General features: G+C 47.4%; 1 protein-coding gene and 1 long non-coding RNA gene across 2 annotated transcripts in view; one reads left to right on the plus strand and one right to left on the minus strand.

Annotated features, from left to right (window-relative positions):
- Window positions 1-20,273, plus strand: part of CFAP77 (cilia and flagella associated protein 77) — a 63,794-nt gene extending 43,521 nt beyond the window's left edge. The window contains exon 6 of the mRNA XM_029063561.1: window positions 19,231-20,273. Coding sequence (XP_028919394.1) covers window positions 19,231-19,353 — 123 coding nt within the window. The 3' untranslated portion in view covers window positions 19,354-20,273. The remainder of the gene's footprint in view (window positions 1-19,230) is intronic.
- LOC114811083 lies at window positions 31-6,668 on the minus strand. The gene is made up of 3 exons (XR_003758785.2): window positions 6,487-6,668; window positions 4,141-4,322; window positions 31-185 (listed from the first exon to the last, which is right to left on the minus strand). It is a non-coding gene; the product is annotated as an uncharacterized LOC114811083 (long non-coding RNA).
- Window positions 20,274-22,807: the final 2,534 nt, after the last annotated feature.

Below are 22,807 nucleotides of genomic sequence, written 5' to 3' on the forward strand. Positions count from 1 at the left end.
AAAGTTGAACTTGTCATGGTGATGGATAACCTAAATGGGCTTTCCCTGCTCACGAACAGATGTCGGAGCTGAACTCTGTCAGAAATAATTAAACACCTTTCAAACAGAAGAGCAGCAGGCAGGGCCACGCGGAGCAGGCTCATTCTGTTGGGTCAACGCGAGTTAGCAAACTTGCTTCTCCAAACCTGAAAGAGCGAAAGAAAGGGAGACCCATCTATGAAACCCCTAACAAACTGGCAGGTCTCCCCTCCCCTTAACGCTCCTGCCCCTCCACTTCCCTGCTTAAAGACCTGTCCTGTGCTCGGAGATGGAGACCAGGAGAAAAAAAAGAAAAAAAGGACTAAAAGGTTTTCTTGGTGGGGCTTGGCCTGTTTATTTCTGCCCTCTGCCCCGCCGGACCCAGGTGGAGTTTTGGGCATTTTTGAGAGCTGTCAGGGTCAGTCTGGCCAGCCCCTGGAAGCTGGTCTGTTGGAAATCCCAGGAGTGGAGGAAATGGGATGACCAGCCACTAAGTAAGACTGGAAACAGGCAGGATCTCGAAGTCAGGGCTGTTTTCAGGCCTGGCTCAGCGAAGCTGCTCGTTCCTTTTTTGGAAGATCTTAAGGAGGTAGGCTGATAAATGCTTCCCCCACCAACTTGAAAGGGAAGAGAGCTTGAAGTGCCTGGTTTTAAAGTTTTAAATTCCCCATCTTTACAATGGGAAGGAATCTTCCTTGACCCTCTCCCCTGGGCAGGGATTGTCAAGAGGATATATAAGACTGAAATTTTCTAAAGCAAGGCAAGCTAGAGATGATGGTTAGTCGTTATTACTAATTTATCACCATTATTATTAGTACTTATGCATGATTGTAGCCTAGATTCAAGCCATCAGGGAGTTTAGGATGGAGGAAAGGGCTTAGAAAAAGGAGTGGAGAGAGAGGCAGTAGGAAGCTGCCATCATGAAGCAGCGTGGCTCAGTGGAAAGAGCCCGGGTTTGGGAGTCAGAGGTGGTGGATTCTAATCCCAGCTCTGCCACTTGTCAGCTGTGTGACTCTGGGCAAGTCATTTCACTTCTCTGTGCCTCAGTTACCTCATCTGTAAAATGGGGATTAAGACTGTGAGCCCCATGTGGGACAACCTGATTACCTTGTATCCCACCTGATTACCTTGTATCCCCCCCCCAGCACTGAGATCAGTGCTTGGCACATAGTAAGCACTTAACAAATGCCATCATTATTATTTCAGTGCTTACAACAGTGCTTTGCACACAGTAAGCACTTAAATAGCATTATCTCTCTTTTTTTTTTAAACCATACTTGTTAAGCACTTACTATGTGCCAAGCACTATACAAAGCACTGAGGTAGACAGAAGATAATCAGGTTGGACATTGTTCCTGTCCCACGTGAAGCTCACCGTCCAAGTAGGAGGCAACAGGATTGAATCCCCATTTTACAGATGAGGAAACTGAGGCACGGAGAAGTTAAGCGACTTTAAGTGACTGGTGACAGAGCCAGGTTTAGAAACCAGGTACTCTGATTACCAGGTCGGGACCCTTTCCGCTAGGCATGCTGCTTAGCCCAACCTGCACAGAAGAGGAGAGTCAGGATCGATTCTTTCGGATCCCGGAGTCCCCAAACTGGGAAGACTCTCAAGGGATTCTCTGGTCCAGTCTCCTGCCTCAAGCAGTCAAATGACAGACAGATCGATGGGTGTGTATTATTTTCCTAAAGCTTTCTAAAACAGGGTACACCATAGTCTCCCTTGATTGTCTGTTCCGGGGCCTAATCCCTCTGACAGAAGCTCTTCCTCTGCCTCACTAGACTCTCTAAGAGGAAACAGACTGAAATAACAGTGAGAGGGTTTAGTTAGGCAGAGGAAGAACTTCCTGTCAGTAACTAATTCATTTCCTCCTAATCGAAGAGCTGAAGTTATCCCTACTACAAAGGAAGTTCCTACCTTCCGGCTACACTGCCATGGGGTCCTTATGCGTTTGTCCTTAAGCATTTCAGTTGAATTCCTCGGAATAGTTTCAACCAGAGAATCTACTTTTCCCTCCTCGGAGACCTGAAAGTACCGTAGGCCTCTCTCCCCTAATTGCCCTCCTCTCTCCTCCCCAACACCAACATCCCTTGACATTACATAGTCATTCAGTCACTAAAGGATAGACAAATTGACTATTTCCATTTGGCTTTGCGTTTCAGCCCCACTGCTTTAGAATAATGGCACATGCTATTAAACTAACTGCTTGATTTACAAGCTCTCATGCTCTGTGCAGGGCATCTTGACTTAGTCTCTTTGTGGATGACTAACCCTGGTTCCGGTCTCCTGGGTCCCAAGAGGGGAAGCAATACCAGCCCAACCAACCAGCCAGCCAGCCTGGAGATGCAGTCGATTAGTGAGTGCTGCTAAGACTAAAAAAAAAAAAGGAAAAAGAAAAATGGATTTTCTTTCTGATTTCTGAGCTCATAACTGGCAGTGACCACCACGGTGGGGAAACGAGGGTTTGGATTCTACCCAAGCAACTCTCCCAGGAAAATAGGGTGAGGGGAGAAAGAGAGAGAGGGAAGAAGGACTGGAAGAGAAAGTCTATGTGCTCTTGCCTTCTCTGCTTCCGAGTTCTCCGGCTGGGGAGGAGGCAGGCATCGGCTCAGAGCCTCCTACCAGCTCACTCCCCTTGCTTGGCTTTTCGTGGGCCCCCAATTTTGAACTCATGTCCCTGATGACCCCTTCCCTCTACCCAAAGGGAAAATCACGCAGTGTTTTTAAAATGGTGGATGATACCTCTTGTCCTTCACAGCTACAAACTTTGGCCCCGTCTAATTCAGCACCAGATCCTCTCTCCATCTTTATGGAATTTGAATTCAGTGGTAGCCTGGATTTGGCTTTTCAGTGCCATCCACTCCCAAGAAAGAACACACTGAATACAAAAAGGGTATCATGTGAACCAGAGAAGCAGCATGGCCTACTGGCTACAGCACGGGCCTGGGAGTCAGAAGGATCTGAGTTCTAAACCCTGCTCTGCCACTTGTCTGCTGTGTGACCGTGACCAAGTCACTTCACTTCTCTGTGCCTCAGTTCCCTCATCTGTAAAATGGGGATTAAGGCTGCGAGCCCCATTTGGGACATGGACTCCATTTAAATGGATTAACTTGTATCTACCCCAGAGCTTAGAATAGTACCTGGCACATAGTGAGTGCTTAACAAATATCTTTTAAAATAAAGAAAGCAGGGGAGGCAGCTGAACCTTAGCTTGCAACCAGGGGGAGGTAAGCCTGGGACATGCTGGGACAGCAGGTAGACGGCCCAGGGTCAGGGGCACCTGTTGAGAGCGGCTCCTGCAGACCGTGAGTGTGACGGCATAAATAAAATAAATAAATAATGGCATTTAAGCGCTTACTTTGTGCAAAGCACTGTTCTAAGTGCTGGGGGGGGATACAAGGTGATCAGGTTGTCCCACGTGGGGCTCACAGTCTTCATCCACATTTTACAGATGAGGGAACAAACCCAGAGAAGTGAAGTGACTTGCTCAAGGTCACCCAAACTGACAAAGGACCATGCTGGGATTAGAACCCATGACCTCTGACTCCCAAGCCCGTGCTCTTTCCACTGAGCCAGCATGGGAGGTGACCAGAGGAGAGGCAGGATCCCAGCTGATGAGCGCTGAAAAAAAATCTGCCGCAGATAATCCACTCACAATAGATTTCACTTGTGAATAAGAGCTGACCGAATTCCTGTTCTGCTGCTTTCATGGATTTTGCCTATTTAATCGTGGTTTGTTTGGTTTTCTGACTCTTTACAAGAACACCAGGCAAACCGTGAGGTTGTTTGTTTCTTACCCTCCAAAACAAAATATTCCTGTTTATTTTGCAAAGGGAGAAAAAAAACAAAAACCCACCACAATAACTACGGACAAAAGCATTTGTCTCCATTCCTAGCTTCCTAAATAGATAAAACAGCCTGTGTTCAATACTCCATATGAATGAGCCATAAGCAACTGACGAGCAGCCGTTAGGATACCTTGGCAAAGGACTTAATTTGCAACCAAGCACAAAATCAAAGACTCTGTCAACCGACGAACAGTTCTCCTCGAAGCCGCCTTGCACTCCCCGCGAAAGCCCTGTCAGGTAAATTTCCAGTGAAAGTAATTAAAGGATCCCCACCGTATAAATTCGGCAACAAAATTCCGGGCCCTGGAATTTGAGTCCCACCAGGGATCTGGTATCTGCTCCCAGCCTGATCCTTCATAAAAATTAACGGTAGAGATTTTTGAAGAGAAGCTCTGATTTCCTCTTTTCACTTACGTACTGAACTGACAAGCCTTGGAAAGTTTTGCATCTGTTGCCTTGTCAAAAAAAAAAAAAAAAGGCAGTAAGCTGTGAATGAGGGAAGCACAATGTGTGATTAAATATAAAAAGGTGGGTAGCTGTAGCTTTGGGGACAATGCAATTTGACCCAATGCAATGAATATGCATTGAGCACCCAGGGAGCGGTAAATATGCTACAGAAAAATGGTGCGGGTCAGAGGGAGGATCCCAACCTTTAGGGGGTTTCCACTCCTAAGAAATTCTGAGATCCAGGAAGGTATTCTAAATATGTACATCCAGATCAATAACCCTCAATTATGGTGAACAACTCGGCTGCTCGGGTTCAGGATAGGTTATTTTTTAGTTATTTTTGTTAAAGTGCTCAGTATGTGTGAAACACCGTTCTAAGCACGGGGGTACATTCAAGTGAATTAGGTTGGACCAAGTCCCTGTCCCAGAAGGGGCTCACAGTTTAAGTAGTTCTTCTTATCCTTAGGACAGAGGTCATCTCATCCACCATCCCCCACCTTCAGACAAGAAATAATAATAATAATTATGATAGTATTTGTTAAGCACTTACTATGTGCCAGGCACTGTACTAAACACTGGGGTAGATAAAAGATCATCAGGTTGGACTCAGTCCCTGTCCCACATGGAGCTCACATTCTCAACCCCCATTTTCCAGATGAGGTAACTGAGGCACAGAGAAGAAAAGTGACTTGTCCAAGGTCCCACAACAGACCAGTGGTGGAATCAGGATTAGAACCCATGGTCTTCTGACCCCCAGGGCCATGCTCTATCCATTATGCCACGCTGCTTCTCTGTTGCCGATAAACCCCTCGGAAGAAGAAGATTCCATAACTTCCCTCTGGCTCCCTTTCAATCAATGGTATTTATGGAGCACTTACTGTGTGCAGTACACCGTACTAAGCACCTGAGAAAGTTCAATTTATTGAGCTCTTATTGTGTGCAAGACACTGTACTAAGCACACAGTGCAACAGAGTTGGAAGACACACTCCCTACTTACACTGAGCTTAGAGTCTAGAGGGGGAGACAGACATTAATACAAATAAATTATAGATATGCACATAAGTGCTGAGGGGTGAATAATGGGAGCAAATCAGGGCAATGCAGAAGGGAGTGGGAGAAGAGGTTACGAGGGTGTAGTCAAGGAAGGTCTCTTGGGGAAGTTCAGTACAATAGAGGTGGAAGAAACGATCCCTGCTCTCAAGGTGTTTACAGACCATGGGAATCCTAGATACCTTTTAGCCTAAATTCCTCCTACTGCAGTGAGTTCATTTTGTGTTGTTTTATCCCCAAGTTGGCGATCTCTGTAAAGAATCTGCCAAGACACATCTAAAATCTCGGCTGAATCATCAGCCTCCACAGCAGGTCCGATTGTCAACCAGTGGGCTCTCTTTCCTTGAAGTCCCTTGGATATTTAAGGAACCACTGGAAAGTTCGCAGTGTTATCTCTTCCATATCCACATTCCCACGATTCTCAGCACTGGCCCAGGTTTCTTTGACTTTGCCACCTCTGTCCTTCTTCCTCTCTGCCATGACAGTCAGTTCGGATTTGCATGACACTGGCGGCATTCTCATAGAATCACAGATTCCTAAAGCTGAAAGGGGCCTCGAGAGGTCGTCGGGCCCTTTCTTAGAAACTAAGGCCAAGTCACTCTGGCCAGCTTCGCGGGAATCAGTCTCCTCTCTGTTACCGCCACCCTCAAGAATCTATTTCGGCTCATTTGACCTGCGGGTGGCTCTAAACGAACCCCTTGGTGGGGTGTTTTCTGTAGCTCTTTAGAGAGTATCCAGAATTGGAGACAATCACTTATATTCTCCCTCACCCTCACAAGAGACGTAAGGGACTCTTATTTACACAAATGTGCAAATAACTTGCACTTAGTGGATGACAGCCAGTGTCGGAATTAGAACTCACAACCTCTGGAATACTAGTTGGTGGCTAAGCCTTCAGTGATGATGACGGCATGTTCTAAGTACTTACTGTGTGCCAAGCACTGTACTAAGTGCTGGGACAGACACAAAATAATCAGGTTGGATAGAGTCCCCGTCCCATATGGGACTCCCAGCTTAAGAGAGCTCCATGTGGGCCATGGAGTCATAAAATTCTATAGAATTCTCCCTCTTTGGCTGTAACTTCAAGAAATCAAAACCACATCATTCTCCCCCAAACCCACCCTTGAAGTTCCTTCACCATCCGTTTCTCAAGGACACCAGGGTGATCTTCAGAATCTTTGGGGTCAGGCTTCTACACCATGAGAGGATGACTCCAATCCAGAGAGTACTGTGTGAAAAATCAACCACGAATGGTGGTCTTGGAGCCGTACGAGGCGTCATAATTGCCCTACATCATTTCCAGTGAAACACTGATAGACCCAGGAATTCTAATGTAATTCAATCAGACAAAGAGAGGAAGCTAAATTCAGGATTCCACGATTCGAATCTAAACGGCAGCCTTCCTGCTGTAGGAGACAGAATTCCCTCAAGGTTCTGAGCTCAATGGGGCAATCAGTTGCCCTTGGGGCAAACTGCAAACCATCACTGCAGGGTTCTTCAGCCAGGTCGCCAGTTCTCAACCATCTCCAGTTGGCTGGACATTATACTCTAATAATGAAATGAACTTTCTTTGATCTCAGCACACGTATTCAACTCGATACTCAGGAAGCAATAACATTACTGAGGCAGAGGGTCACCTCAGAGGACTGAGTGAGGAAAGGAGCTCTCCCTAAGTTATTAATTGGCCGTGATCCTCTCAGACTACAACGACCTCCACCTGGATCTGCTTACTCCTCCTAGAAGAGGCCAATTCTCAGAGGATTCTGGGAGAGATCATCCTTCAGGATTCTGGGTCAATCATTTGTATTTATGGAGTATTTCCTGTGTGCAGAGCACTGCACTTGGGAGAGTAAAATACAACAGAATTCATAGAAAAGTTCCCTGCCCATAATGAGAATTTCCCTTGGACCATTAATATTTACCTAGTTGAATTCCAGAAGCACAGTGAAGAAATGGGTTGAGAATAATTAAATTATGCCATTAAGTGCTTACTTTGTGTCAAGCACTGTACTGAGCACTGGGGTAGACAAAAGATGATCGGGTTGGACACAGTCCTAATCACACATGGGACTCACAGTCTATGTAGGAGGGAGTAGGATTTCATTTCCATTTTACAGATGTAGTTAAGAAGTTGACTAACTTGCCTAAATATTACGTGACAGGCAAGTGGCAGAACCAGAATTAGAACCCAGTCCCTATGACTCCCTGCCCCATGTTCTTTCTATTGTTGCTTGGAAATGTGGGAAATGATCCTTTTCTAGAGCTCTTGGAAAGTGTGCTCCAAGACAAGGAGCTGGTTGAAATTGCCCAGAATCTCCATGCAGAAACCTCTTTAAAACGGGAGCAGGGAGAAGAGGCCAGGAGAGTCGCCCGTTTTCTTCCTGGTGGAGCCTCAGCCGGACCCAAACCGCCCTTCTGCTACCCGTCCACTTCTCAGAGTGAAGCCAAGGAGGGGAATAAAACTGTGTCTGTGCATTTAGAAAAAAAAAAAAAGCACCTCCTTCTTCCTCCTACCTTGTCATGGCATTTGTTGACAACCCTATTGAAAACAGCTCTCATTGTGACTGTGAAGGATCTCTCTGCTCTCTTTTCCCAGACAGGTTTTGAAAGGCAAAAAAGTCTGAAAACACACACATACCCACGCACCCCCACCCGGGCTCCCCCACCCCATCAATTCCGAGGGAGAAAGGCAGCAGCGAGCGATCGCTGATGAGTCTCTTCACCTGGCTCCTCAGCGCACCGCCTCCAATTAAATCAAAATGGTTTGTTTTTAATGGTCTTTTACACTGACAAGTGGACGATCATTCTGGACCCAGTAGCTGTCAGGGAACTGAGGCAAATCCTCCGTTGATAATGCCCAATGCTTCCAATTAGGAGCCAAGGCCGCTCCTGGGCGCGCTAACGATTCCCCGGCCTCCCCCCTTGGCCCCTTCGGCGCCGGCTGTTTCTTCCTCCCTCCTCTGCCGCAAATTACTGACACAAAACGGAGGGCCCCCGCACCTCCTTCGCCCGCGCCAGGCCCGGGCCCTGTTGGGTTTAATGAGCCGATGGAAGTTTCGCAGCGCCCGCGCTAAATTCTTTTCTTGTTTGACAGCTGCTCGGGAAAGGCGAGTGTTGACCTTATAAAAGATTTAGTGTTTCTCATTATTTTCTGTCAAGCTTCACAAGTGATGGCACCACCGCTATCATTTGCATCCCGGGCTGCGCGCGTGAGTGTGCGCGCGTGCGGGGCGTGTGTGCATATGTGCGTGTGCGTGCATGTGTGTGTTGGGTGAAGGTGCGTGCGTGGGTGCGGGCGGGTGTGTTGGGCGAGGGCGGCGGGTGTTTTTTCCCCTACGGTTTTTGTTAAGCATTTACTACGTGCCAGGCACCATGATCAGCTCTGGGGAAGATGTGACCTAATCAGTTTGGACACAGTCCCCGTCCCACATGGGACTCAAAGTCAGAATCCCCATTTTACAGATGAGGGAACTGAGGCCTAGAGAAGTGACTTGCCTGAGGTCATTCAGCAGAGATGTGGCAGAGCTGGGATTAGAACACAGGTCCTTCTTAGTCCCAGGCCCGGGCTCCATCCACTAGGCCCCGCTGCTTCTCAGCGGGGTCCCGGGGAGGACAGAGTGGGAAGCGTGGCGATATTAGAACCATTTTGTGAGGGAGAGAGAAGGGGAGTGGCACAATTCGACGGGACTCCTCAACAGTTTGGCCCAACCTGGCCTGGTTTGGGAGGCCTTGGAGTTTGAAGCAGAATTTCCCCTCTTGGGGTTTGTTTTCAGTCTGGTAATCATTCCATCGATCAGTAGTATTAATTGAGCCCTTAATGCGTGCAGACCACTTTTCTCAGTACTTGGGGAGTACAATACAACTGAGTTGGAAGACACATTCCCTGGCCACAGTGAGCTTGCAATCTAGAGGGGGAATGGCAGATGCCGTGAGGGAAAACAGAGATGCCCCCGACTCCTAGGGCTGGGTGGGAGCTACCTCTGTCCCTCCCTGTTCATTTACTCATTCAATCAAGCCTATCTATTGAGCGCTTACTGTGTCCAAAGCACTGTACTAATGTGCTTGGGAGAGTACAACATAATAATAAACAGACACATCCCTGCCCACAATGATCTTACAGTCTCTGGAATGGAGCCTGAGGGGAAAGCCTGGAGGGAGCGCGGCACGACGGAGGTCGGGCCGGAGAGGTGTAAGTGGCAGGCAGATGACAGCTCATATGGGCAGGAATGTGACTGTTTATTGTTGTATTGTACTTTCCCAAGTGCTCAGTAACATCCTCTGCAAAAAATAAGTGCTCAGTAAATATGATTGACTGATTGAGAGAAAAGAGAATGTGAGAGAGAGTTTTTTCCTACAAAAACGATCAGTCCATGTTTCCTCACTCCTCAAGAAATTCCAGTGGTTGCCCGTCTAACTCCGCATCAAACAGAAAATCCTTACCGTAGGCTTTAAAGCACCCAATCACCTTGCTCCCTACCTCACTTCGCTACTCTCCTACTATAACCCGGCCAACACACTTCGCTCCTCTAATGCCAACCTACTCACTGTATCTCAATCTCATCTCTCTCCCTGACAATACCTTGCCCACATCCTGCCTCTGGAACACCCTCCCTTTTCATATCCAACAATCACTCTTCCCACCTGTAAAGCCTCAGTGAAGGCACATCTCCTCCAAGAGGCCTGCCCTGACCAAGCCTTCATTTCCTAATAATAATAGTACCTGTTAAGCACTTAGGTACCAAGCACTGTTCTAACCACTCAGGTAGATACGAGTTAATCAGGTTGGAAACAGTCCCTGTCCCCCGTGGAGTTCACAGTCTTAATCCCCATTTTACAGAAGATGGAACTGAGGCCCAGAGAATTGAAGTGAGTTGCCCAAGGTAGGGCCAGGATTAGAAGCCCAGTCCTTCTGACTCCCAGGCCGTGCTTTATCCATTAAACCATGCTGCTTCCTCTTCTCCCACTCCCTTCTGCATCAGCCTGCACTTGGATTCACTCCCTTTATTCACCCTTCCCTTAGCCCCACACCACTTACGTGCATATCCATAAAATTTATTTATATTAAATGTCCATCTTCCCCTCTAAACTGTAAGCTCACTTTAGGAGGAGAACGTGCCTACCAACCTTGAATTTTAGCACTCTCCCAAGTGCTTCATACAGTAGTCTGTAGACAGCAAGCACTTAATAAATACGATCAATGCATCGATTGGTTGAGAAGTGGGATTTGGGGTCCGAGAGCCTCAGTCTTGGACTCGCTTCCACACTCACAAGGAATCTTCAGCACACTCGAGTCACTTCCTCCAAGGGGAAATGAGCATTTTCTAAAACCCGCCATTTATTACTTTTGATCTCAATCTGGTATGTCCCTCTCCTTTGCTGTCCCAGTTCCCACACCTGTGGAGATTTCATGGTTTGAGCAGCTGCCCTGTTCCTTTATCCAATCCTTTCTGTAGATTGTAGATTTTCTGGAGGGAAGGGAACATGCATCTTGTTTCTGAGGCATCCTCCCAAACCCTCAGTGCAGTGCTTTGCATTCATTGAACACTCAATAAATACCAATGATTTTTGGATTAATTGATTAAAGACTTATCCCCTCACCTCCAAAAGGGTGATGAAGAGGGCAGAATATCCCAATAATAAACAGAGACTAATCTGAGCCTAGGCACGATGAGTTTGGGACCACAAACCTGTAGGAAGGAGTTGACTTCAGTGTTAGTAGTTTGCAAAGGGCCACTGATTAGGGAGGCAGGGGAGCTGAGCAATAAAAAGCAGTATGCCTTAGTTGGCAGAGCACAGGACTGGAAGTCAGAAGGACCTGGGTTCTAATCCTGACTCCACCACTTGTGTGCTGTGTGACCGTGGGCAAGTCATTCAAGTTCTCTGTACCTCAGTTACCTCATCTGTAAAATTAAGATTAAGACTGTGAGACCCATGTGGGATGAGGACAGTGCTTGGCTTTCCACCAAGCCAAAATGGTCTTGACTTTCCACCTGGATTTTCCAGAGATTATTGATACACTGAATTTGCTCTTTGGGAATCCATTTTGAACCTTTAAAGAGATCCCTACAGACTGAGACAGTGACTCCTCAAATTCTTTTCCTCTAAATGCCAGATTAACGGAGACTGATCAACTGCAATTGGACACATTGTGCAGGAATGATTTGTCTGGCTTTGTAATCACAAATTGCCTTCTTCAAATCTGGCAGACAAGTGGTCTCCCCATCTTCAAGGCCCTCCTGAAATCACATCTCTTCCAGGAGGCCTTTTCTGATTAGTCTTTCGTCATATTTCCTTCACTACTGCCAGTCGAGCACTTCTTTGCCACGAAAGCACTTGGGAATTCTCCCCTCCCCCCTAGCATTTATGGGAGAAGCAGCTGTGGCCTAGCAAAAATAGTTTGGGAATCAAAGGTCTTGGGTTCCAATCCGGATCCAGATCCACTGCTTCCCTGCTTGGACAAGCTGTGTAATCTCCATGCCTCAGTTTCCTCCTTTGTAAAACTGAGATTTGTTTCCCATTCTCCCTTCTACTTAGACTGTGAACCCTGTGTAGGACAGGGACTCTATCCAACCTGATTATCTTGTACCTAACACAGTTTAGTCAGGGAAGGCCTCTTGGAGGAGATGTGTCTTCAATAAGGCTTTGAAAATGGAGAGTGTTACTCTCTATCGGACGTGAAAAGGGAGGGCGTTCCGGGCTAGAGGCAGGATGTGGGCGAGGTCGGCAGCGAGAGAGAGGAGACTGAGGTACAGGGAATAGGTTGGCACTGGAGGAGCGAAGTGTGTGGGCTGGGTTGTAGTAAGAGGGCAGTAAGGTGAGGTAGGCGGGGGCAAGGTGATTGACTGCTTTAAAGCCAATGGTAAGGTGTTTCTGTCTGATGTGGTGGTGGATGAGCAACCACTGGTGGTTCTTGAGGAGTGAGGAAACATACTAAACAACGTGCCGCTCTGACAGGATTGTAGAATTTACAGGAGAAAACCAGTGGCTTTAACCCTCAGCCACCCAATCCTCCAGCACCCCGCTAATTTGTAGGGAGTTCGTCGGAAGAGCAGGGGCGAGTGTCGCTGTGTTCAGCAACAGACAGAGAAATAATAACGGTTTAAGCGATCAGATATCTCTGGAGAAAATGCTACCCCGGTTAATCACTTAAAATGTTAATTGTTTAACAACCGAGTCGGAGATTAGGAAGCCGCCCAACCCACATCGGTGCCCGGGACTGATCTGTGTCGTGCGGGGCCTCTGACCCCCAGACACCCTGAACATGATAGTAATTACTGGCATGGGAGTAATCCATACTTTTCAAGGACTCATTATAGGAGACAGCCCCTCCATCCGGGAAGCGGAATTTCTCTCTCACCTCTCTCTCGTTTCCCACAGAGATCGTGTCACTTTTTTTTTTGACTGAAATCTACACAGATGACAGTTGTGTGGGCTTTTTCAGATCTTTGGGCAACTTTTTTTCTTTACCTGGTTAATTTCTCTCACGTTTCCCCTTCTTCCCTCACTGTCCCCAGATTAGGAGCTGGGAGGGTTAGGGCATTAGGGAATCGCCTAATTCTAGGGCAGGAAAGCCCTCAGGAGGCAGATGGGTGCCCTTCCCCAATTCTATGCCCCCCCACCACACACACACAAACACCCCTCCAACCCCCCCCCCCCCCCCCCCCCGCCCTCCGCTTTCTCACCCTAATTCTAGTCAAGGCAGGGCCTGGTGGGTGGTGAGGGCTTCTGTCTCCTTCCTTGCCCCACCGCGACACACTCCAGTCATATTTGGAGTGGCAAAACTGTCCTCCCTCCTCCCTTCTCTCCATCCATCACTCAATCAATCAGTAGTGCAGCATGTCTTAGAAGATAGAGCAATTGCTTGCAAGTCAGAAGGAACCTGGTTCTAATCTCACGTGTCTGCTGGGTGGCATTGGGCAAGTCACTTCACTTCTATGGGACTCAGTTACCTCATCTGGAAAATAAGGATTAAGAGTGTGAGCCTCTTGTGGGATACGACCTGTGTCCAACTTGATGAGCTTGCATTTACCCCAGCATTTAGAACACTGCTTGGCACATAGTAAGCAGTTAAGTACCATTAGAATTAGTATTAGTATTTATTAAGACTGTGTGCAGAACACTTCACTAAACGCTTTGGAGCTTACAAAAGAATTAGACATGGTCCCTGCCCTCAAGGAGTTTACAATTTAGCAGGGGAGGCAGAGGTTTAATAAACAGGTAGGAGGAAGCAATAGACTATAAAGTTATGGATATGGGTGGTACGAATGGGATGAGGGGACCCAAGGGCTAAATAGAGTTGGTAGGCAACTCTGTGCCTCATTTATCTGTGCCTCAGTTACCTAATCTGTAAAATAAGACTGTGAACCCCATATGGGACATGAACTGTGTCCAACCTGATTAATTTATATCTACCCCAGCACTTAGTACAGTGCCTGGCACAGAGTAAGTGCTTAAAGACCATAAAAAAAATTGAGAAACAGAACCCCCAAATCAACTGAATGCAATCAAAGGATACACAGCCATTTTCCAAACTACCATGTCAAAGGCAATTGTTCCTCTAATACTAACTGTACCTCAATCTCATCTATCCTACCACTGCTCTCTCACCCATGTCCTGCCTCTGACCTGGAATGCCCTCCTTCCTCATAGCCCACAGACAATTACTCTCCTCGCCTTCAAAGCACTATTGAAGGCATTCTCCTCCAAGAGGCCTTCCCAGACTAAGTACTTTTTTCCTTTTCTTCCACTCCCATCTGTGTTATCCTGACTTGCTCCCTTTATTCATCACCCCCCTTCCCCCCCGCAGCCCCACAGCACTTGTGTACATATCTATGATTTATTCATATTAATGTCTGTCTCCCCTTCTAGAATGTAAGCTGGCAGTGGGCAGGGAATGTGTCTGTTATATTGTTATATTGTACTCTCCCAAGTGCTTAGTACGGTGCTCAGTAAATACAAATGACTGACTACCACTGATGAGAACCTGAATTTCAAAGGGTGCTCTGTACAGTCAACCCTGCCCAAGGCAGCCTTTCAACAGGCATTAGAGACTGGCTGTCGACTCCACTCCCAGACAGCCGGAAATTGGGTCTATTTACCTGTGTTGACCTCACTCCAGCTTCTGGGCCCCTCTGTGAGCCTGCCTCATGCCTGAGCCTTTACAGTTTCTTAGCTTCAGGCAGCTCTGGTCTCTAGATGACTTAGACACTCCTCTGAAAAGAATCCTTCACACCATAATGACATCGAGTTGATGCTTTATCTTTGGGCTCTGAGATCTTTTGGGCCAAGCTCTCCTGGACGTCTTAAGTCTGAGGTTCATTTAGCATCCTCTGGTTCATTAAGCCTGCCTTCTAAAGGGGAAGAAGGTTCTTCCCGACCAGTCCCTTCCTGGTTACTCTGCTGCATTTCCTTGGTCTGCGGGAATGAACCTTTGCGCATCCAACCAGCACTTCCAGAAGCTAAAGGAAGCAACCCAGGTATCCGAGCTTCAGCTCGTCTGTTTCAGATTGGAGTTTTGATTTCCTGCTGCCCCAGAGGGAAAATGAGTTTGAGTCAGATGGGCTGTTTGGTGGTCAGTCATCTTAACCCCCTTCCAGGAGCAAAGGAACCAAACATCCGGCAGGAAGGAAACAGTTCCCAGGCCCCTAGGACTTGCCTTTTCCTGCCATTTTGCTGACAACACTGGGGGCCCAGGAAGCGGTGATCAAGGAGGGGAGTGGGGATCAAGGAGGGATAAGCGTGGCTCAGTGGAAAGAGCACGGGCTTTGAGTCAGAGGTCATGAGTTCGAATCCCAGCTCTGCCACTTGTCAGCTATGTGACTGTGGGCAAGTCACTTCACTTCTCTGTGCCTCAGTTCCCTCATCTGTAAAATGGGAATTAAGACTGTGAGCCCCACGTGGGACAACCTGATTCCCCTGTGTCTACCCCAGCGCTTGGAACAGTGCTCTGCACATAGTAAGCGCTTAAATACCAACATTATCATTATTATTATTATTAATCATCATAATTGTGGTATTTGTTAAGGGCTTACTATGAGTCAGTCACTATACTAAGTGTTGGAGTGGACACAAGCAAATCGGGTTGGACACAGTCCCTGTTCCGCACTCCTCCAATTAGGAGCTGTTCCTCATTGGACAGCCCAATCTGAAACTGGTCGCTAATGGGGCAGCTATACCTGTTCACTGCCTACCTGAGCCCTGCACAACTTCTCCATAATTAATGATGGTACTCGGGGGGAATGGTGTGGCATGTAAAATTCAAGGGCCAGCATTAGTCAAAGGGAAAATAAATCTGTTCCCTAGGATGCATAAGACAGTAGAGCATTACCCTGCCATGCAGGATGTGGACTTTTTCTTTTCCCTCTTACGTTTGGGAATGATGAACCCTTGGATGTATTTTTTTAAATGCAAAGAGTCAAAAGAGCACAGAGATCTCTGAAGCACAACGAAGCCCCGGAGGTTTGGGAGGGAAATGTTTTATTTCACCCTTGAATCTACCTGTTTTGGTGTGGTTTGTTCTAAGGAGAACCCCTTAGAATAGGGCTCTGCACACAATCGGCACTCAATAAATACAAACAAGCCTGTACGGCAGAGAGAGTACTTGAACATGGCCAGCAATAATGCAGATGAACTGAAGGTGACTTCAGATGGGGTGTATTTGGAGCCAAATTCTCTTCAGACCAAAGCTACTCCCTCCCTAGTTGTGTGTTAAGCCACCAGGAAACTGCGTTCACTCCTTCAGTTGCAACAACTTATTCAAGGCTGACAATCTAAGCTGCAAATTTAATGAAGCAGGGAAGTGTGGAGGGAAAATAAACCAACCCCAACTAATTTAGTTGCCCCCCTGGGGCCTGGAAGAGTCACATAACTTCCCAAAGTGCTTTGCATCCATTTGAAAACTGTGGGCACTGGGAGAATCCATCTCTCAGAGAGCTGACCTACAGCTGTAATTTAGCCAGTCAACTGAGCCGGTATTTATTGAGCACTTCTTAAAAATGGTATCTGTTAAACACTTACTATGTGCCAGGCACTGTACTAAGCGCTGGGGGAGATACAAGATAATCAGGTGGGACACTGTCCTATATAGGGCCCACAGACTTAATCTCCATTGTAAAGAGGGAACTAAGGCACAGAGAAGTTTAGTGATTTGTCCAAGATCACACCGCAGACAAGTGGAGGAGCTGGGATTAGAACCCAGGTCCACTGACTCCCAAGCCAGTGCTCTTTTCATTAGGCCACACTGCACATGTGGTCATCCATCTGATCCTCTTTGATCTCCTCTGGCTTCCTGACTTGGATGTCCAGCCGTCACCTCAAACTTATTATGCCCAAAACCGAACTCCTCATCTTCTCACCCAAATCCTGTCCTCCCCCTCTCTTTTCCATCACGGTAGAAAGCATTATTGTCTTCCCTTGTCTCACAAGCCCATAACCTTGGCCTTAGCCTCATCTCACCTCTGTCATTCAATCAATCAATGCTATTTATTGAGCACTTACTGTGCTAGGTGCTTGGGAGTGAGTACAATACAGCAGAGTTGTTAGACATGTTCCCTGCTCCCAATCTGTCACCAAATCCCATTGATTCTACCTGCACAAAATTGCTAAAATCCACACCTTCCTCTCCATCCAAACTGTTACCACACTGATCCAAGCACTTATTCATTCAATAGTATTTACTGAGCGCTTACTATGTTCAGAGCACTGGACTAAGCGCTCGGAACGTACAACTCGGTAACAGATAGAGACAGTCCCTGCCCTTCGACGGGCTTACGGTCTAATCGCGGGAGACGGAGACAGACAGACAAGGACAATGGCAATAAATAAAATCAAGACAATAAATAGAACGACGACTGCATCAACATCCTTGCTGACCTGTCTGCCTGCCGTCTCTCCCCATTCCAGTCCTTACTTCACGCTGCTTCCGGGATCATTTTTCTAAAAAGCCTTCATTTCACTTCTCCCTGACCTCTAATGGCTGTCTATTCACCTTTACCTCAGAAACTCCTTACCACTGGCTCCCAAGTACCCAGTCAGCTCACCCCCTCCTATATCACCTTGTTGATTTCCTACTACAATCCAGCCCACACACTTTTCTCCTCTAATGCCAACCTACTCGCTGTACTTCGATCTCCTCTAGCTCCCTGCCGACCCTTAACCAAGTCCTCCCTCCGGCCTGGAACTCCCTCCCTTTTCCTAAATGGTAAACCACCACCCTTCCCACCTTCGAAGCCTTATTTAAAACCACACCTCCTCCAAGAGGCCTTCCCTCACTAAGCCCAAATTTCCCCTACTCTGTCACCCTTCTGTGTCGTCTATGGATTTAGATCTGTACCCTTTTAGCACTTGATATTCACCTCAGCCTCAGCCCCACACACTTATGTACAAATCCATAATTTATCTGTCTCCCCCTCTAGACAGACAAGTTCCCTGTCTAACAACTCTGTTCTCTCCCAAGTGCTTAGTACAGTGGTCTGCACACAGTAAGCCCTCAGTAAAAATCATTGATTAATTATTGATTGAACTGATCCCTGCTTTCTAGGAGCCGGCAATCCCTACTGTGTTTCAGGGATGCAGTCAAGCTTATAGTCAGTCCGTCAGTTGTATTTACTGAGCGCTTTCTCTGCGCAAAGCACTGTACTAAGTGCTTGAGGGAATACAATATAACAGACACATTCCCTGCTCACAACCAAAGAGAACTCATCAAATGCCAGCTAGCCAGTAAGTTGGAGAAAGAAAACTATTCGCCAGATGACTGAGCCCTTGGAACAAGTGATTTCCACAATGTGAGTTGTCCAATCTGAGGCAGTAGTGGTGGATGGATTGGGAGATGCGATCAAACCTTACTGGGGTGAGGAGGGAATCACTTCACCAAAGAGGTGGGATTTCCACCCTGCGACCAAGTCTCCCACCTCCAAACTAGAGCTCATGTTATTCCCTGCTTGGAACGCATTCTTCCTTCCGTTTAGCCAAACCACAACCCCTCTCTCAGACTTCTACTGGAATCCCACTTCTCCCATGAAGTCTCCCCAGATTAATAACAATGATAATAATTGTGGCACATGTGAAGCACCTACTCTATCCCAAGCACTGGAGTAGATACAAGACAATGGGGTCCTACTTGGGTTTCATAGTCTAAGCAGAAGGGAGAACAGGTATTGAATCCCCATTTTGCTTATAAGGGAACTGAGGCACAGAGAAGTTAAGTGACTTGCTCAAGGGGTACAACAGGTAATGGGAGAGCAGGGATTAGAACCCAGGGGTTCTGACTACAAGGTCCATGCTCTTTCTACTAGTCCACACTGGTTTCTGCTTCCATCTGGCTCCAAACAGTCCGATTACTCAGGTCCTCCAAACACTGTGTAGGTGTACTGATAATAATGTGTAGAATATACAATCACGTTATATCTTTGCTCCTAGTACCTTTTACATTCCATCCACCTGAGAGTTATGTCTATTTAAATATGTATGTCCAGTCTCCCTCCGCCCCCCCCCCCCCCCACATTACGTTGCAACTAGAGGCCAAGGACTTGTCAGTCAATCGTATTTACTGAGCACTTACTATGTGCAGAGGACTGTATTAAGCACTAGGGAGAGTACAATATAACAATAAACAGGCACATTCCCTGCCCATATCGAGTCTATAACTCTAAGGGCCTAGTAAAGTGATCTCTTCAAAACGGGTGCTCAGTACCAGACCACCGCTTAACAGACTAACAGCTTTATTCCACTAATCACAAATCATCCTCCAAATGTCTTGTTTCCCCAGTGGGAATCAGAACACTGGGTCAGATTAAATGTTGGTCTGACCCAATGTCGGCATTGCTCTCCGTCTCACATTCTAACCCATTTTTTCCTCCTCCTCCTAGGTGGGCCGTCATCTTGATACATTCCCCGATGAGAAGTCTCGCCAGCGGGCGATCAAAGCCCATCGGAACGAGATGCCAGGGCTCCGGGGCACCCTACGCCTAGGCAACTTCACCACCCTCTAGGCAATCACCTTTCCAAGAAATCCTTATAACAGTAGAACTTCCTCCTTTAGATTAGACCACTCTAGGCCTCACTATCCTGTCCTTACACAGACACAATGCCTGGGTCTCTTAGTGGAGGTTCTCTCTGGATAAGGCCCTTAGAAAGGACCGTTTCCTTTGCTGCCAATGTCCGTTGCTTTTAGTTTAGCGAGCATCAGTCCTTGCAATGTTCCCGTCCAAATGACCATCACTTCCCTCCCCTCATTCAGTTTAGAATCATCTTCCCTTGGGCCTTTAGTCTCCCTTACCCCCATTTTCCTCAAACTCACTTACGACGTGCTTCTCATGAAGACAGGTGAAAGGGCAGGGACAGACGAAAGATATTCCTTCCCGTCAGACCCTACATCCCCGCCACGCTGACAAAAAGTACAAACGTGCTTCCTTGCAAAGACCAGCTCGTCAATGCCGTGTTTGGAAATTCCCTGCTTTCCCTCCATAACCCTCATGTTACCTGCTAAGCCCGTTCCATTTTAGTGCTTATCATCTATTCCTGTGAGCCAGCCAAAGGCAGTAGCCCATCTGCTTCCCTGAATGCCGCACTCTGGGAATGACAGAGCTGGCCCGCTCTCCCAAGCTGTTACCTGAACCAATCACCTGAAGTCCCTGGGGACTTCAATATCCATGTTGACATTCCTAAAGCACCGTACGGTCACCCACTCTCTCGATATTCATATCCACTCATGAAAAGAGAAATTTCCGATTCCTGGGAGAGCCTGAAGGACCATCCACTGGGTGGTGGTTCTCTCCATTTTCATCACCCTCCTGCCACTGAATGAAGGCATCGACCCTTAGGGTTCTGCTCCTCTGGTGCATCGGCCTGGCGGGTCTGGAGACAGAGTTCACCCCTCGATTTTAATAAAACAGTTTCATTTGCAAATCCTCTCTCCTGTCTTCATATATATACTTTGGTGTTGGGAAGGGATGGAGAACCAATCAATCGATATTTCTTGAACACCTACTGCATGCAGGTGACCGCACTAAGTGGCAGAAGAATACGATCGAACCAGAAAATACCAACTGTGCCCTCCTGGAGCTCCCAATATTAAAGGGGACACCAGATTGGAACGTTTTGATGTAGTAGAGTACATAAACCCCCGTCTAGGCTGTAAGCTCCTTGTGGGCAGTGAACGTGTCTAAGAACTTTGTTGAATTGTACTCTCCCAGACGTTTAGTACAGTGCTTTGCACACAAAGTAGTCCAGTAAATACCACTGATTGATAAACCAATAGGAGTTAAGGTGCTCCTAGTGGCTATCAGTACATAAATGCTGAGGTGAGATTTGGGAGGCTTATGCTCTGGGAGAATAATAATAAATCAGTCAAAGCTTTCTGAGGGAAGTAAGATTTCAAAAGGGCCTTGAAGTTGGGCAGAGTTGCGGACTGGAGAATTTGAATGGGGAAGGAGTGAAATTTCTGTATTGGCTCCTAGAATAAATGCCGACTCGACTCCTAAGTGGCCCAGTTCCATACCTTCCTGTCTCCTTGACTACCTAGAATTCATTCCCATCCACCATAACCCCTGCGTGGTCTCAATTAGTCTGACCTCTCACAGTGTGGGTGCTCAGAACTGCCAGGATTGCAGGAAGAATGAAAATTCCAGCTAATAATAATAATAATGGTGTTTGTTAAGCACTATGTACCAAGGACCGTACTATGTGCTGGAATGGATACAAGCAAATAAGGTTGGACACAAGTGGAGCTCACAGACTCAATCCCCATTTTACATGAGGTAACTGAGGTACAGAGAAGTGAAGAGACTTACCCAAGGTCACACAGCAGACATGTGGAGGAGCCGGAATTAGAACTCCTGACCACCTGACTCCCAGGCCCCTCCTCTATCCACTACACCACGGTGCTTCTCAGGGAAGCTCCAAGGAAATCCTAATCCTGCTGGCTATAATGCTCCCACCTAAAGTGTTTCAGCTGGGGCTCTTTCATCCCAATCTGAGAGATGGATCCAAAATTTGTGGATTAACTCTTCCAGACCATGAAGCTGTCCCAAGAGTGCCACAGGGTACTATACTAAGGACCTCTGGCAAAGAAATGAAATCTTGGCAGGAAGCCTTTTAAAATGATTCATTCCCCACTCATAATAGTGGTATTTATTAAGCACTTATTCTGTCAAGCACTGTACTAAGCTCCGAGGTAAAGTCAGTCACAATCCCTGTCCCACAGGTGCTTCCAATCTAAGAGGAAGGGAGAACAGGTATTGAAACCCCAGTTTACGGCTGAGGAAACTGAGGCCCAGAGAAGTGAAATGACTTGCCTAAGGTCACACAGCAGGCAAGTGGTGGACCCTGGACTAGAACCCAGGTTCTTTGACTCCCAAGCCGGTGCTTCTTTCACTAGGCCACACTACTTCACAGCCCAGCAGAGCTTCCAACTCTATATCAAAGGAAATGGGGCTCGCCGAGGAAACTGGCACCACAGGAGTTGGAAATAGCAAACGGCCTTCGGAGAGTCCTCGGGTCAGGGAGACGCCTGGATTTTTTTCAACCCCATCTGGATACTGTCAGCTCTTTCCAGCCCCGCTCAGAAGCTTTCAGGGCTTGTTAGAGAGCCGGGATGAGTGAAGCTGGGAGGCTCACCCCTACAACTTGATTACAACATCATGGGTTCTAATCCCAGCTCTGCCATTAGTCTGCTGTGTGACCTTGGGCAAGTCACTTCACTTCTCTGTGCCTCAGTTCCGTTATCTGTAAAATGGGAATTGAGACTGTGAGCCCCACATGGGGAGGGACTGTGCCCTACCTAATTTGCTTGTATCCACCCCGGCGCTGAGTACAATACCTGAAATAGAGTAAATGCTTAACAAATACCACAGTTGCTATTATTATTATTATTAAATCTCTCACCCCTTCGCTATCTAACCTTCCCTCCCCACCCCTTCCTCACCTTGCTCCCAGACTGGTTTGAGTCCATTAATTTGGTTCCTACTAGATGGCAAATAGACCTTCCTGAGGGCCATCTGTGACGGCTGGCCACCTCGTTGAGGTGTTGGGGGATTGCCACCGGTCAGAGAGCCCTTCAGAAGGCAAAAGGCAGGGGTCACTTCAGTGTCGGGCTGCTTCTGACTGGGGGTCCGCGTGACAAAGAGGACGGTAGTCACCCAGAAAGTAGGATGTCACCAGCTCGTCACCGGCTCGCTGACTGCTTACCCCGAAACCGTGCACTGTGTCTCCTATCGATGTTAAAACCTTGGGAAGTCGCACTCTCTCGGGACCAGGGAATGGAAGCTGTGTCCATTCAGGATGTTGGAATACCAGGGCCAGCTACTCAAACCAGGGAATGTTTGGATCACTCTGGACGAGGCACAGGAAGCTGCAGGCCTTGAGGTTTCGGGACTTCACCATGACTTCTTTCAGCTCACTACATCCTTCTCCTCTCTCGGCATCGCACCCCATCGGCTCACTCCC

The sequence above is a fragment of the Ornithorhynchus anatinus genome, chromosome 4 (assembly GCF_004115215.2).
Source record: "Ornithorhynchus anatinus isolate Pmale09 chromosome 4, mOrnAna1.pri.v4, whole genome shotgun sequence".
Classification (NCBI taxonomy): Eukaryota; Metazoa; Chordata; class Mammalia; order Monotremata; family Ornithorhynchidae; genus Ornithorhynchus; species Ornithorhynchus anatinus.